Source organism: Microtus pennsylvanicus, chromosome 6, assembly GCF_037038515.1.
Source record: "Microtus pennsylvanicus isolate mMicPen1 chromosome 6, mMicPen1.hap1, whole genome shotgun sequence".
Taxonomy (NCBI): Eukaryota; Metazoa; Chordata; class Mammalia; order Rodentia; family Cricetidae; genus Microtus; species Microtus pennsylvanicus.
In genome coordinates this window covers 56,299,917-56,314,547 of record NC_134584.1, presented here as the reverse complement: position 1 = coordinate 56,314,547, position 14,631 = coordinate 56,299,917, and the positions used below count along the sequence as shown (strand labels likewise).

The 14,631-nt window shown below is 37.9% G+C and overlaps 1 protein-coding gene across 1 annotated transcript in view; it reads left to right on the top strand.

Annotated features, from left to right (window-relative positions):
- Nucleotides 1-14,631, top strand: part of Ap3b1 (adaptor related protein complex 3 subunit beta 1) — a 201,235-nt gene that overhangs the window by 88,336 nt on the left and 98,268 nt on the right. The window contains exons 12-14 of the mRNA XM_075976295.1: nucleotides 2,291-2,353; nucleotides 4,483-4,615; nucleotides 9,318-9,427. Of these exons, the coding sequence (XP_075832410.1) occupies nucleotides 2,291-2,353; nucleotides 4,483-4,615; nucleotides 9,318-9,427 (306 nt within the window). The remainder of the gene's footprint in view (nucleotides 1-2,290; nucleotides 2,354-4,482; nucleotides 4,616-9,317; nucleotides 9,428-14,631) is intronic.

Sequence of the window (14,631 nt, the reverse complement as noted above, 5' to 3'; positions counted from 1 at the left end):
CCTCTGGCTTCTGTAAACTATGCTCTGTTGTGTGCATGAGTGTGTTCAAGTGTGTGTGTGTGTGTGTGTGCAGAAGTCAGAGAACAACCTTGGGTATTGTTCTCAGGTGCCAAATTATTTTATTTTATTTTGAGACAAGTTCTTTCAGTGGTCTGGAACTCCCCAAGTAGGCAAGCAAGGAGTCCTGCCTCTGTCCCCCAGCTCTAAGGGCACAGTGCACGCTGCATCCAGCCTATATGTTCCCAGCTCTAAAGTCACGGTGCATGCAAATAAGGATCAGTTCAGGTCTCTGTGTTTGTATTTTGCAAACTTAGCTATTTCCTCAGCTCTGTAAATTGTTGTCTTCTTTTAAAAAACTTACTTTTAAATTGTTATTCTTTGCCTATATTATCATGGGCTAGTTATTGTACTGATTTCAGATGTGTGGTTGTCATATCTCAAATAACTTAGCATGCTGAGAGATACGGGTATGTACATAGATAATGTAGTGCTTTGTGCTTCAGACAGACAGTGGAGATTTGAATTAAGTCCTATACTAAGTAAAAAGGTGGAGCTGATTCTGTGGAAGATTTGTGAAAAAATGACATTTGGAAGTATTTAAAATAACTTTTGTGAATGTTTTTATGGTTGGTATGATGTGTGGGTGCTTTGAAAGGCTGGGCATAGACTAACAGAGATGATGAAAGCCCTGTGGTGCAGAGTTCATTCTGATGGTAAGACGGTAGGGCCCTAGGCAGGGCATGGGGACATTTCTGCATACTGTGTGCTATGTCAGAGACATTAAAAACTAATGAAGAAAAAATAGACATTCTTTTAAATATTGGGACAGTGTTATTTTCATTAAAAATGGGTTTACTCACAAAAAAATTGGTGAAACACAAACAGTATGATATTTTCAACATCAACAACAGACTCCTGCTTTGTAATTATAAAGCATTTCAAGTAATAAATGTGAGCTGAAAGACTGGATAATTTTACAGCAAAGGGAGTAACAAAATGCTTTATTTGATATTAAGTTGGATGATCTTTGTATTTACATACTGTTGAGGTAGTTATTAAAACATAAACATATAGAACAGTTGTGTGGAAACAAAATCATCATATTAATTTCTTGATTGTTCTGATTTTGTCTCATTTTACCAAGCCTGTCTTTATTTATAGGCAGCAGTATTTAGGGGTGATTTTGTATCAGTTTGGTAACTCTATCAAACTCTATATTATGTGTTTTAGCGAAAAACAGTTCTGTGTAATTCACATATAGATTTAAAAAATAGGTTTGAAGCTATTTTTTAAAAGTTGTATGAACAAAGACTCATATGTTTCAGTGGTAGGATGTTTGATTAGCATGCTCAGAGACCTAGGTTAGTTCCCAGTACTACTAAAAATAATGTTTTTACATTTTAAAAATACTTTAAAATAACTAGCCCATGTGTTATTGCTGACTCATAATGTTAGACTTCAGAGGGAGAGACAGTAACATTAGGTCATTAGTTACATAGTAAGTTTGAAGCTTGCCTGGGATACATGAGACATTGTCTCTCCCCTGCACTAAAAAATTGTCTCAATTTTCTTATTAAAATAAAATGACTAGTCAAGCTATATTCTTAGAGAACAGATTTCCAACAGATAAAGCAAGTTAAGTGATAAAATAAGTTTACACAGAATATGTAAATTTTTTCTAAAGGCTGTGCCTTTTAGTTGAATTGTTTCTGTCGTTGACTTTTAATGTAAAACTTGATATGAATGTTGTAGTGGACATGTTGGGCTGTGTTTTTCTGTTGGTCTCATGTTTATGCCACCTTCAGAATAATTAATCTTTTTATGGGCAAAGTAGATTTCTCAACCTCAGTGGAGACAGACTTTTAATTTCGCACTTCATACATGTATAAATTGTCTAAGTGTCTAGGAAAGTGGGATGAGATAGCCAATCAAGAAAATTAATTGGTATCTGGAAAACAGAAGTGTTACATGAAGGGCAAATTGTTTCCTAACTTTATTAATAAAAAAATAAAAGTTGAGCTAACAAATTGTTTAGGTTAATTAGATATGAATTGTAAAATTAACACAATTAGTAAAGATGGGGATTGTTTTGTTAACTATTTTTTAAGAACTGTGTAATTATCTAGTCTCTGTAGACTCGAGGAAACAGACTAAGACCCCCCTCAAGGAAACAGCCTCACATGACAGTAATTTTTAAAAAATCAAGTTTCATATGGATGTTTAGTCTCTGTTAAATTCATCTTTTTATTTGTGTTTTAAAATGTTTACTTTCTCTTTTACTCTATTGTAGCTTGAAATTTTGACAAACTTGGCAAATGAAGCCAACATATCAACTCTTCTTCGGGAATTTCAGGTTTGTATACAATGCTAATTGTAGTTTCTAAAATATGTTCAATTTTAAGTTAAATATGCCTTCTACTCAACCTAGAAATATGCAGCTGCATAAATAAAACAGTTTAGGGAAAGATCAGCAACTGGGAATTTTTCTGTTTTCGAGAATAAGCATTAACTACAATGTACGGCATAGAATAAATGGTCTTGTTTCCCTTTCTGTTTCCATGGCACTGGGAAGACTGGCTCATCATTGGGTGTAAAATCTTTTGTTTTTGTTAAGGATTCTGTCCACGCTGCCACCGTGCTCTAAAATGACTTTCTGTGCCCGTGAGAACACATCATTGTTACCTGGTTCCCCCTTGTAGATTACCCATTAGCTCAAGCTTTATTACTGAGTGTGTGGGGAGTGGTGACTCCGGTGTGTTGTCCTCTGCTAAAGGTGCTTGCTGCTGAGCTCAGGACCCATACTGTGAGGGAGAGAATCTGTTTTGATTAGTTTATTTCATTGGCTTGATGTACTTTATGATGAAAGGATGAACTTTAAAGCAGAAATAAACCTGTATCAGTGCCAAGAGCTTCACACCCTATACAGCAGCCTTGGAGTTCTTACTAGTTTTCAATATTTAAAATCTAGTGAAGTCTGTGGCTGGAGTTCCTCCATAAGCCCACTCTGAATTTCTTTTTACCTGTATATAAACACCATGTTTGTTTGTTTTTAACTGTATTTCTTTTATACTTTGGTCAAGAGTCATAGGATGTTACTACATGTCCACAATTATTTTGTTACTGGGTTACTGAACTTCCGTGCTGTATATTTTTTTTTCTAGTAAAATTAGTGACAAAATTAGAATGACAGAGAGCTCTCCTCATATGGGCATGCTAGAAAAACTGGGCTTCTCAAGCTCTTCTTAGACTAGAGATCGTTGTTTGGATTTTAATTTTAAATCACTTATATAGTCTTATTTCTTTCTTACTGTTGTTGGTCTTTGCTCATGTCCCCTTTCCCTTGCTGTATAATCTTGTCATATTTCTGCACCTGCCCGGCACCCCAGAACAGCAGGGGGCATGCCCTTGTGTTCTCTGCGGTAGCCAGTGAGCCTCTTGCAAGAGGTGTTCATCAACTTACTTACTGTGAGCTGTTGTATAAATCCTTCCTTTTTTCTGTCTGTATGTTTTTACACTTACTTAAATTTGTTCATAATAACTTTGTGATTGAAGTAGGGAGTTTCCTCAACAGCTCTAATGCATTCTTTTAAATTATAGCAATGAAATTATCTATTTGGGGACAGTTTTAAGTCTTCTTTGGTTTTTCCTTCATGGAACTGGAAAGCGTCACTTGTTTCTTCAACATTTAGTCATCTCCTTGAGAGTTTACACTAAATTCCTATGTTATTTGCATCTTTTGTTTTTTTCTTTGATTTCTCACTTAGATATAACTGTTTAATGTATATTTTTCTTAGATACCCATAGAGTCAATTCTGTATTTACATACTTAGAATTTGGGGTTAGGAATCTTTTTTAAAAATAAAAGTCTAGCTTTTAAATTTAGGAAAGTTGTAACAAGAGTTAGATTAGAAAGTATATAAGGTTGTCAGGAGTTTTGCAAAGGCCTTTTACTTCCTTTAGTTAGACAGAACTCTTTTTAAGTATGTGTTAATATGTGTCTATACTGTTCTGTTTGAAAGTGATGTGGATTGATTTTGTGAACGAGTACTTGTAGTTTTAGTGAAGCACAGGCCACTATAGCTATTGGTCTGTAGCTGTCACTCGTAAACCATCTCAGTGGCTCTGAACTTTTAGGCGTCTAGAAAGGTGCCCCCTTCTTTCTCTGGGTAAATGAGATGAAACCACAGAGCATGCTCTCAGCATCTTCTCAACTCAGCTCTTAAGCTAATTACTGTCTTTGGGTGATGCTCCCCCTCTCGATTTGTCACGGGCTGCAGGTGAATGACCCTGGCTTAAAATGTACCTTTGCTATAGAAGGAGCACATTACATAACAAGAGAAGAATGAAGTGAGCATCACTTAGCTCCTGTTGGACTTAAGAGAGGACTGTGCATTCTAAATTCTTTCATCTTGACAAAGCTATCAAAATTAGCTTGTATTTACTCGATAATCCCAATGTCGAAACTAATCAAACTGTTTTTAGACCTACGTGAAAAGCCAGGACAAACAGTTTGCAGCAGCCACTATTCAGACGATAGGCAGATGTGCAACCAGCATCACCGAAGTCACCGACACGTGCCTCAATGGTCTGGTCTGTTTGCTATCCAACAGGGATGGTGAGTTCATGGTATCATTTTGTTCTCACATAATTTAAAATCGGATGTTCTTAGTATAGCCTGCAAGTGCAATCTTTTATGTATTATCTTTTGGAGTTTCTCTATATGTCAGTAGTATAGTCACAATAAGAAGCAACTTTATTCTTGATTTGCATGTAAATTCACCTCAAAAAACAAATTATATAATTAACAGTATTTGTTTTGTTTCCATACAGCAATTTATCTTACTCATTCACTAACCACTGCCGTATACCCTTTCTGCAAGTTTTCTGTGACTGTTTCTTACTGGCATGGAAGGCATGCATAATATTGGTTCTCCTGCAGAGGGTGCTAGAAGCAGGCAAATGACTTTATAACCTGAACAGTGACTGGAACAAAACATGTGAGCAGTGAACCCTCAGCCTTTCAGTCTTCCAGAACTGAAAGTCACCCAGCTTCCCCATGAAGACAAATTAGACTTAGAAGCCATCATGAAGCACAGCTTCATGTGTGCCCAAATATTACTTAAGTATTCTCAGAAATGGGATAACAAAATTTATCATCTAAATGTAAACTGCTCGTGTAGAAGTGCCAGTTCTCTGTGTGGCTATGGTTTGTGAATAAGATGAGAAAAACATCTTGTTAGAGAAAGACAAGTTAGCTTCGCACCAAGATTTCTATTATAATTGTACAGTGGGTTAAAATGAGTGTTTTCTCAGGGAATGTTTAAACTGTACAGTTTTTGAATTTATTGATTTTTATATGAAAAACTAAAACTAAGCACAGTAAAACAAAACTTATTCCTGAATAACTCTGATTTGTGTGTGTACACATGCACAAATAATCATATAGTTTTACCTACAAACTTTTGATTGCTAGAACATTTTCCTATGTAGATGTTAAAACTCAAATATATTCCACTAAACTAACAAGAAAAGAAATTTCTGCAGTTTACCTGTGCAGGAAGACAAGAAGGATGAGTGGTAAGTGCTGTCCGTGGTGTCTGATTCACTCCATACAGGAGCATTTGCCTCTGTCTCTATGTCACAGTTTCAAGGATGGCTTTAGAAACAACATTCTATTTCCTGTATCTTTGATACTGACTTTCTGGGCATTGCATAAGGCTTGCTGGTGGTAGTTGTTTTAAGATATCCTTTATTTAAAAGCTATCAGAAATTAGAACACCAACAATCTTCTTAAATACAAAGCGTAGCACAAGTATCTGCCCATCTTTTCTTGGTCCTTTTTTTATGATGAGAAATGTTCATATTGATTTTAAGGTAATTATTTCTGCAACATACATACTGTTTAGTTTTTAAAGGTTTATTTTCTTTGATTTCAAAGAATCTTTCGAAGCAGACTTGAAGCTTGCCATAAAATAAGCCATTATTGATGTGAAAGATTAATTTGAAAAACGGATTTCTTAAGGTTCTTTAGTATGAGAAATTCACATTTCAATTGACTTAGGGTAATTTAATTGCCCGTGCTAGTTTATTTTAGGTAATATATTAACAGGATTTGTTTGTCTGAGTAACCTTGTTGGCACTTACTATCAACTAAAAGAATTAGATGGAAGGTTACTTTTCAATTTTGTTTAGTTTTTATAATTCAGTAAGCATTTAGTGAGAATTTGAATCTGTAGAGATATTTAATAAATGTTGAGTAGATTAATAAGATATTCATTTAGCTTATAAAAATCTTTGCCTTTATGGTACTCACAGTCTGATAGAAGGAAGCAGTAACATAAAATAAATATGTTATAGTTTCCCCCATCTACTTCTTTTACTTGCTTGCTGGCTATTTGTATGTATGTAGAAGTCGACTGCCTACGTGGGTGTCAGTGCTCTCCTGAGTAATTGAAGCATACCTGTTCTCCAGATTCTGTACCTGTAACACGGGGGAGCAGCAGACTGTACTCAGGTGTGCTATGGTTACATTTTGGTGAGGACAGGGGGATAGATTGAAGAGGCCCAGAACACAAATAGTGTTTGCTTATAATTATAGAACTATTCTGAGAGTTCAAAGGGCACTTTAGGCACTTAAATTATGGACAGAATCATGGAATTCTACTCTGCTTCCTTATTCATCTTTAGAATGATACATTACAGAACAAAAATGAAATGTAATATTTTTGCAAATTAAAGTCTTAATATTGTGCTTTTATTGAGGAGTTACACTGGTGCTGAAGTCTGTGCACATAGTCTTTGTTTCCCTGAGGGAGTGAGAAGACAGACAATGAATCCCAAAGTCACCGGATACTAGGAAGTGAGATTCTTACTTTATGTGGAACCAGGAACTGAGTTAAGGGTGGAGAGATAGATTCTTTGAATGGTAGTGTAATCTGGGGCCCTAGGGAAAATCTGATGACTATGGAAGCAGCAGTCAAAGATGTGAATGGACCAAGTGAGGCAGTGCAGCTCCTTGGAGTGAGAAATACAAGAAGTAGACCCTCAGACCCCACAGAGCCCAGTTATCACCTTCCAGAAGGACTCCAAAGACCATGCTTGCCTTCTGATCAGGAACTATATAGGATAAAATGGCATTGCTTTAAGCTGTGTTTGTAGTAGTCTTTGACAGCAGTAAATGGAGGGTAATTTAGCTCTAGAAGATAAATGATGCTGAGTATACATTTCAGCATAGTCAATTCTGTCTCAGCATGGGTATACGATTATATTATTAATGTCTTTTCCTACTTTTAGCAAGTTTTGCAATACATTTATTTTTAAATAGTGGATTCTTTAAGACCTTATGTAGTATATTTTTTTGCATATTATTTTTACCTAAATATATTTTTCCTTGTAGACTCTGAAGTGATCTGACAAATTATTTGTATAATTCATATATAATTACCTTGAATTATTTTTGTTTCCTCTTAGCACAGTAGTGGTCTTATATGTAAGTAGCATTTGCTTGTAGTTATAAAATATTCTAAGAGTTCAAAGAGTACTTTAGGTGCTTATCTTCAATTACGGACAAAACCATATAATTCTAATCTGCTTCTTTATTTAAAATGATATGTTACAGGACAAAAATGAAATGTAATATTTTTGTAAACTAAAACCTTAATATTAAATATTAGTTACCTAATTTTATTAACTTAGAAAAAGATTTGGCTTGAATTATGTATACTTACTCATGAAAAGTATAATATATTTCATATATTCATAATATATATGTAACATATACTTAACGGGTAATCTATTTCAATAAAAAAATCTAACAGTACAAATTGTGATAGTTTGTATAATATTAAACCTTTGAAGTACATGCCAGGGGATTGTCTAACATGAATCTCTTCTTGAATCAAAATTCTGCATAAAGACAGCATATACTTACTCTTTTTGACATTTGTGACACTAATAATAGTTCAGTGAGTACTTGCCATACAAGTGGGAGGACCTGAGTTCAGATCCCAGCACCCATAAAAACAAGGCAAGGAGACATGTGTCTGTTGCTCAGTGTGGGAAGGCTGAAAGCATCCCTGAGACTTGCTGGCCAGACAATGTTATTGTTGTTGAATCAGTGAGAGACCCTATCAAAAAATGTGGAAAATGACCAAGAAAGGCATCCAGTCTTGGCTTCTGGCCTCTGCAAGCATGAATAAATGGATGCATGTGTCTGCAGCACAGCTATAAACACAGTCCTACATGAACACATGCATACACACAAAATAGTAGCTCATGTAAGACTTCCTCCAAAAGGTCAGATATGCAGATACTATGATGCTGTGTGTCTCTCTGGTGCCACCCCAAAGGTGACTAGACTACTGGTTAGCTTCTTTGTGGAAACCCATATCCAAACCCCGTCTTGTGAAAACCCATTTCCACCCCAACTTGTGATTAGCCTCTTAGTCACTTATAGGATCATTATTTGTAAAGTCCTTGAAGGAACAGGCTGTGTGCTTGGAAGAGGTAGTTAAAGGGGATTTGCTGAAGACACTATTCACAAGGGCAGGAATAAGGCAAAGGCTAAGATACAGTCTGATACCTGTTGGCTAAGGACTATGAGAAGCCAGCCACAAAGCAGTCTGGGCGATGCATCTGAGCAGCCTCTGAGGTGCTACGTTGGGTAGATAGATAACATGGATTTACAGGTTCTTGCTGATAAGGGACATTATTATTTCTAGGGTCTTCAAAAGACAGCACTGGGAAATACATGTTATACCCTTCACAGATTCAAACATGACACATAAATTCAGAATACACATTTGCTTATTTAATATCTTTCTCTTTGCACTTAAATCCCACAAAGATTGCACCATCTAATTCTAACCCAGCCCATGTGTAAGCAATCAGTTCATGGTCACACTCATTTTGACACTGAAGTGGATGCTGTTTCTATGGTGATTCCATTTCTTCTCCTCCTAAACCTTACTGTTTCCAGATGCATCACTTTGGCAGGGCTTGGTGTGGTTGTCCTGTGCCCCTCCCCTGTTCAGTATAGAATATGACAAAATGCTTAGATAGTAGATGTTTGATTATATCGAAGCTCTGGCTGAAAGACTGTTCACTATGGAGCATAGTGTAAGTGTTACAGAGGCCAGAATTTGAAGTGAATTCTGCATAAGATAGTTCAGCAAACACTGAAAAGTGTGCTTCAGATTATAGTTTTCATGTATTTAAAGAACTGAGAATCTTTTGCTGATTGGAATTTTCATTTTACCAGGCCAATTGCAAGTGAATTGATTATACATATTTACTATGACAATTTTTGTGTCTTTTAGAAATAGTTGTTGCTGAAAGTGTGGTTGTTATAAAGAAACTGTTGCAAATGCAGCCTGCACAGCATGGTGAAATTATTAAGCACATGGCCAAGCTCCTGGACAGCATCACTGTGAGTATCCCTAAGTTCTGCCAAACCCACTCGGTCTTCTTGTCTTAAATGGCTATCTCAAAGTGTAATGGTTAAGAAAGCTATGACGTCTGGGTTTAAATTTTGTCTTTAAGATTTGATTCTTGCCAGGTGGTGGTGGTGCACACCTTTAATTCCAGCACTCTGCAAGCAGAGCAGGCTGATCTCTGTGAGTTCGAGGCCAGCCTGGTCTGCAGAGTGAGTTTCAGAACAGCCAGGGCTGTTACACAGAGAAACCCTGTCCCAAAAAATACAACAAACAAAAAAGTTTTGGTTATTTTTAAGAGTGGATTACAGACCTGAAGGAGGAAAGAAAAGAATGAGCCCAACAGTGTTGGGTTGGAATTGGACAGTACAATTTGAGGAACTTAAGTACAAATAGATAGATATTAAATAATATATGTGTATGCCTGAATTTATGTGTCACATGTGAATCTGTGATGTGTATAACAACATGTATTTCTAGTGCTGTCTTTTAAGAAACCCTAGAAGAAATAGTGTCCCTTACCAGGAAGCACATTGTGTGCAGTGATCTGTTACTACTGAGATGTTCTTTCATGCTGTACAGTTTCAGTTTTAAAGTGTATTATTCAGTAGGGTTTGGTATACACATGAATGTGTGCAAATATTTTCATTACCCTTGAGTAAGAATCCCATACTTAAAGGCCCAACCTCCCTTCACTCTCTCCCCCTCAGCACCACTAATTTACTTTTTGTTTTTATGGTTTCTTTTTTCTTGATATTTTGTATAAACAGATTCATATAGTATGTGACCTTGTTTTGGGCTTCTTTCACTTAGCATATTTTCAAATTTATACTTTTTTTTAAAAAAAACCTAGTTTTTAGTTTTTTGTTTGTTTTTATTTAGCGTGGACATACATGTTGAGCATTTGTGTGGGGGTCAGAAGACAGTTTGCAGGATCGGTTTTCTTCTCCCACCACGTGGGTTCTGGAGATTGAGCCCCAGTCCTCAGGCTTGGCAGGGAGTGCTTCTGTTGAGCTCTAGACAGCCCCAGTATAGGTCTTTACATTCCATTCTTTCCTCAAGGAAGCTGGTTTTCTTAGAGAAATGACTAGTTTCAGAGCTAGGATATAAGGTAATAAAATGTGGTGTAAATTTAGACCGTCGTGTTGAGACAAAGGAAGAAATGTGGAACTGTATTTATAGAATGATAGAGCCATATATAAAGACTACAAGTGATGAATAACAACAACAGCACAACCAAAGAGCCCAGCTTGAGTGGGAGGAGCTTGCACGGACTGTGAAAGGAGATTATTAGTGGATGTGTGGCAGTCTCCTTCTTCCCTGGGATGAATGCATAATGAAGAAAGCATTGAGCAAATAGCTAACGAATCTAGAAGGAATGATAGAACTAGAATTACCCTGTCTGCTGACATTGAGATACTGATTCACTGGAGGATTCTAAGATACACTGCCAACCCCTTGGGAAAACTTAAGGAGTATCAGACTGTTTGCATAGCCTCAAAGTGTGTCCCCACAAATTACTTACAAATTTCAAAGGCTGGAATCAGGACTTATTGTGATATCCTGGCCAACAGTATTTTAATGACGTGAGCAAGGAGAACATGCCATCATATAGGTGTCTTTGAGATGATACATGAAGCATGGTGAGTGGAATCATAATTAGAGAGTGTAAAACATACTCATGCTTGGGCTATTTTGTAATGTGACTGGTCCCCAGATGTCAGTTACCGAGGAAAACACAGGCAGTGCTTAGTGTTGTGACATTCACTTTCATCCCAACACTCAGGAGTCATAGGCAGGTGTACCTCTGCGAGTTCAAGGCCAGCCTGGGCTACACAGTGAGCTTCAGGCCAGACAGGGTTAATTTGGGTGTCCACCATAGAGGATATCTACATTGACTGGGACATGAGATAGGTCCTAGTAAGAACCATGGCTGTGCCAGGCAATGGTGATGCACACTTTTAGTTATAGCACTTGGGAGGCAGAGGCAGATAGATCTCTGAGCTTAAGGCCAGCCTGGTTTACAAAAAGTTCCAGGACAGCTAGGGCTGTTACACAGAGAAACTCTGTCTTGAACCCTCCCTCCACCCCAGAAAAGAACCATGGCTATAATAACTAATGGGTGTGCACAGAGAACCCAGTACTCATGTTGGTTGGTTCACAACTTCCTATAACTTCAGCTCCAGGGGTCTGACACCCTGTTCTGACCTTTATGTGTACCTGTGTGTGTGACATATACAAACACACACACACACACACTCTCTCTCTCTCTCTCTCTCTCTCTCTCTCTCTCTCTCTCTCTAATAATAATAATAAATAAATAAATAAATAAATAAATAAATAAATAAATAAATAAAATAAATCTTAAGGAGACCAAAATTGAAGAACATGGATTTGTCCATAGGGCATACAGAAAGGGGAAGTGGAGCAGTGTGGTTGCTCAACATGTTTTGGTGCTTGCTGCCGTGATGACCTGAGTTGAATCCCTAAAACCACAGTGTGGAAGGAGAGAACTGTCCTCTCCACATGTTCGCTACAGCAGCCTCCCCACTCCTCACTTGCCAAGTAAATAAAAGAAAAAATAGTAAAGGAACAAAATGAAACAACATAAGAAGCTAAGAAGAGGAATCAAAGTTAAAGGATATTCTGATTTGCAAAATTCCAAGAACATTCAGTTCAATAAAGACATCTTTGATCTGGGCTTCTAAAACATCACTGAAGCAGAGCCCCCTTTCTGATAAGGCAGAGAGGAAGCCAGCTCTGAAGCATGGGTTATTCCTGAAGTATTAGAAGAGGGCGGTCGGTCACACAGCTCTGCTCTGCGAACTTGGACTTTAAGGAGTGAAGCTGATGATGAGGGGTCGCTGTTGATGAGCCCTGGCAGGAGAGGAAACTGACCCGCTTGAAAAAGACAGTTGTTTTGCAGAAGGCTAAACATGGTCAGGGAGAAACATCAGAATGTGACGGGGGATGAAGCAGATAGAAGCCTGAGTAAGAGAGATTTTCATAAGAACAGCAGACACGAGGACTTGGAAGCGCTGCAGACTAAAGTCTGCCTGAGAAGCATAGCCCACAATGGTACCCGCTTCTGATTCTGTCCTTTGAAATTTGGAGTGATGTGTAAGCTCAGCTATTTCAAGAGAAGCCAACCTGACCCATGAAAGGGTTCCCATTATTGAACATTCTCGCTGAGGGTCTAAAACACCGGCTAGGGCGGCATTTTAGGCAAATATCTCCCTGGGAGGAGGGATAATAGAGCTGAAAACCAGACCATCCAATGAGGCATAGTGTGTGGGACCAGACAAGAAGGAGCCCGTACCCTCCCTGAAAAGTCTGACTCTCGTGGAAACAGAAAGAGGCAGGAAGACATTGTGTGATGTGGTAGCAGAACGGGACAGAGTTGCATATTCTTCGTTGGAGCAAATGATGCCCACTCCACCATGATATGTGATCTATGATGGGTGAGGGACCACCCCTTTCCATATCCCTGGCTCCCTTTGGCTCTTCCCAGTGCTCTACTGGGAATTGGAGATTTAGGTTCGCATTTACAGTCCTGGCACTACCACTGATGATCTGTGACTGTGGGCAACGCTTTGCCCCTGCTGTTGCTCCAGTGTCCTTATATTTCCAGTGGAGTTAGTGTTGGAGCTGCAGTGTGCTGCTGTTGTGGACATCTAACTGAGAAATTAGCTAGTTTTCAAAGACACCGTGACGGATTGTAGGAAGGGACTCCTGGATGTTAGGTGTGCAGATTTTAAAAGGAGAGAATATTGATAGATTTTTGTCATATAAAGACTGATTCCATTGGTTGTTTAGGGGATAGCATAGTTGAAAATATGAAGATTAATGTTTACATTATTTTGCTTTTTGAGCTCATCCAGATGAGAGAGTTAATGGCTGTGGTAGTCGTCTTCTGTGTTCTGGTTGTGACCACATCGTCCTTTGCTGTGCTCTTCGTTTGTACTGAGTACGACTTTTGCAGGAAGGTTGCTCCAGAGTAGCACACCTGAGGACTGCTGTAGTGGGTTTTGCGTAGTGTTTCCACGACAGGTGTCATGAAAGAACACTTGGGATGCTATTCTGGACGGACAGCTGAGTAATTCTAAAGTGGCCCATGATGCACATTGGCCCAGATGCCTCACTGGACGCTTTTGTTTAACAAGCCCCCTCTCACTGCATCCTGACACTTTATAGTCAGATCTAGGTTTTCATGTATATCGAGTCCAGATACATACTGTTGGGATCTGCTCTGCTATGAGTTAGTGTACATTGTGTTGATGTCTCCTGATTCTGCCTTCGACAAATTTAAATAAATAAAATTGATGATTCTGCAGGATTTACTTTAGACTGTTGACCGGTGCAGTGGGCTGTTGTTGAAACACAATAGCTTTTAAATTGAACTGCTTACAGAGCGATCTGTAAAATCTTTCTAGATGTCACTATAACCACGGTGGTGGGGAGGAATCATCATTTGTTTTTTGCAGGCAAGTTAATGGGTTAAAATGGCAGTGGCAACTATGTTCTCTTAGAAGGCTTGAAAAGTGCACTTAACCACTTTCTCAGGGCATTTAGAGTAAAGAATCACGCACAGCCATTTACAGTCCAGTTTGTCTTTGAGAATATTGAAAAGCAGAGGGTCATAAAAAGAGTATTATCCTGTGTTTGAGTGCGTGTGTGCATGTGCGTGTGTTGTATTATTAGCTGAGTTTTAATTAAATGTTCCAATTTACTATGTGGTTGAAAAAACTGGGGAACAAAGGTAACTGTTTTTTTTTTTATTTTTATTTTTAGTTGCGAGAGAAAAGGAAGGACTGAATTGGAAGATACTAGTTCTCTGACTCTAGCCAGATGCACAAAACAATGGCCTTACAAGTTTCTTAAGGCCTTATTGTTTGGTCTTAGTTTTTTTTAAGACAGTCTCATGTAGCCCAGACTGGCTGGAATACCTCCCTGTTTGCTGCCTAGTGGGTGTTAGGACTTTAGGCCTGTGTTTTCCTGCCTATCTTCTGAAATTTTAATAAAATAGCATTATCAAAAGTTTGATATATTTTTATTATTTCATATTATAAAGAAGCTTCTACATTTTAAAAATGTGTGCTTAGGAATTGTATTAGCTCAGTTCTGGGAAATTTCAAATGTTATTCCTCTTATTCCATCACCATCTTGAATTTTTCCATTGTTAGTATTGATTTATTAATTT